Source organism: Rhincodon typus, unplaced genomic scaffold (genome assembly GCF_021869965.1).
Source record: "Rhincodon typus isolate 14 unplaced genomic scaffold, sRhiTyp1.1 hic_rhity00011678, whole genome shotgun sequence".
NCBI classification, from domain to species: domain Eukaryota; kingdom Metazoa; phylum Chordata; class Chondrichthyes; order Orectolobiformes; family Rhincodontidae; genus Rhincodon; species Rhincodon typus.
This window is the reverse complement of record NW_025977316.1, coordinates 5,112-7,022: the sequence shown is the minus strand read 5'-3', so window position 1 is coordinate 7,022 and position 1,911 is coordinate 5,112. Positions and strand designations below refer to the sequence as shown.

General features: G+C 53.2%; 1 protein-coding gene across 1 annotated transcript in view; it reads left to right on the top strand.

The window, feature by feature from the left end:
* Positions 1 to 1,369: 1,369 nt before the first annotated feature.
* The window catches only part of LOC109938639 (ICOS ligand-like), a 5,179-nt gene continuing 4,637 nt past the window's right edge, over positions 1,370 to 1,911 (top strand). The window contains exon 1 of the mRNA XM_048594609.1: positions 1,370 to 1,717. Within this exon, the coding sequence (XP_048450566.1) occupies positions 1,393 to 1,717 (325 nt within the window). The 5' untranslated portion in view covers positions 1,370 to 1,392. The remainder of the gene's footprint in view (positions 1,718 to 1,911) is intronic.

Sequence of the window (1,911 nt, the reverse complement as noted above, 5' to 3'; positions counted from 1 at the left end):
CAGTGTGGGGCTGGCGGAACACAGTGGGGAGCAGGAGGAACACAGTGGGGAGCTGGCGGAACACAGTGGGGAGCAGGAGGAACACAGTGGGGAGCTGGAGGAACACAGTGGGGAGCTGGAGGAACACAGCAGGCCTGGGTGTCCCTGTACACCACTCACTGAGGATAAACATTGCAGCAGGTGGTGAAGAAGGTCAATGGTATGTTCTCCTTCATAGCAACAGTCAGAGAGCTGTACAGCACGGGAGCAGGCCCTTCGGTCCGGCTTGTCCATGCTGACCAGATATCCAACATTAATCCAGTCCCATTTGCCAGCATTTGGCCCATATCCCTCTAAACCCTTCCTATTCATGTACCTATCCAGATGCCTTTTAAATGTTGTAATTGTACCAGCCCCCACCACTTCCTCTGGCAGCTCGTTCCATACACGCACCACCCTCTGAGTGAAAAAGTTGCCCCTCAGGTCCCTTTTAAATCTTTCCCCTCTCACCTTAAACCTATGCCCCTCTAGTTTTGGACTGCCCCACCCTGGGGGGAAGACCTTGGCTATTTACCCTATCCATGCCCCTCATGATTTTATAAGTCTCTATAAGTTCACCCCTCAGTCTCTGACGCTTCAGGGAAAATAGTCCCCAGCCTATTCAGCTTCTCCCCATAGCTCACACCCTCCAACCCTGGCAACATCCTGGTAAATCTTTTCTGAAAACCCTTTCAAGTTTCACAGCATCCTTCCTAGAGCAGGAGAGAGGGAGGGATGTCTTGCTGCAATGGTACAGGGGCCTTGGTGAGACCACGGGTATGGTGTGCATTTTGTGTATCCTTACCCGATGAAGGATGTTCTGGCGATGGAGGGAGTGCAGTGAAGGTTTATCAGACTGATTCCTGGGATGTAAAGATAGACTGGATCCGTTCGGATTGTATCCACTGGCGTTTAGAAGAATAAGAGGGGGTTATCTCATAGAAGCCTATAAAATTCTAAGAGGGCTAGACAGGGTAAACACAGGAAGGATGTTCTTGATGACTGGGGGAGACCAGAGACTCGCGGGAAGTTGGGTCAGGGAGGGGTGTTAAAATCTACAGGATAGGATTGAGATGAGGAGAAATGTCTTAACTCGGAGAGTGTGGAATTCTCTGACACGGACAGCGAAACATTGAATGTTTTCAAGAAGGAGTTGGATATAGTCCTTGGGACGTAAGGGATCGGAGGGTGTTGGGGTGGGGGGAGTAAAAGTGGGAACAGGGGACAATCAGCCGTGATCAAGTCAAAGGCTCGAAGGGCTGAATGGCCTCCTCCTATTTCCCGTGTCGCTGCGCCCGTTGCTTCACCTCATCGTGGTCATTCGCTGACCGCTCTCCTCACCCTTCAGGCACAGTGGCGCCCACTGTATTGGGGATGATCGGTGAGCGGGTCACCTTGCCGTGCAGCTACGAAGAGGGCGGGAGGTGGCAAGTATCTGACCTCCGCGTCCTCTGGCAAACAGCGACAGATTTGGTGGTGCATGCGCAGTACGGGGCGATCGAGGAGAACGATGCCCAGGAGAGCAGGTACAGGAATCGGACCAGCCTGGTGGTGGGACACATCAGTAAGGGAGACCTCTCACTGCAGCTTGATACAGTCAACGCAGCTGATGGAGGGCGTTACCAATGTATCGTCTTAAAGAAAGGATTAACAGGCTTCCGCAAGGTCAAGGCGAGTCACGTCAGCCTCATCACAGCAGGTAAACACCCCACCCTCGGAGCGCCACGTCCATATTTAATCGCCTTCGTTTCTGCTCCCTCCTCCGCGACATGCTCAAACTCAGACCGCCTCTAAACTCTATACATCTCTGTCACTAACTCCACTCCACTACGGACCCTCCGACAGCGCGGCGCTCCCTCAGCACCGACCCTCCGACAGTGCGGCGCTCCCTCA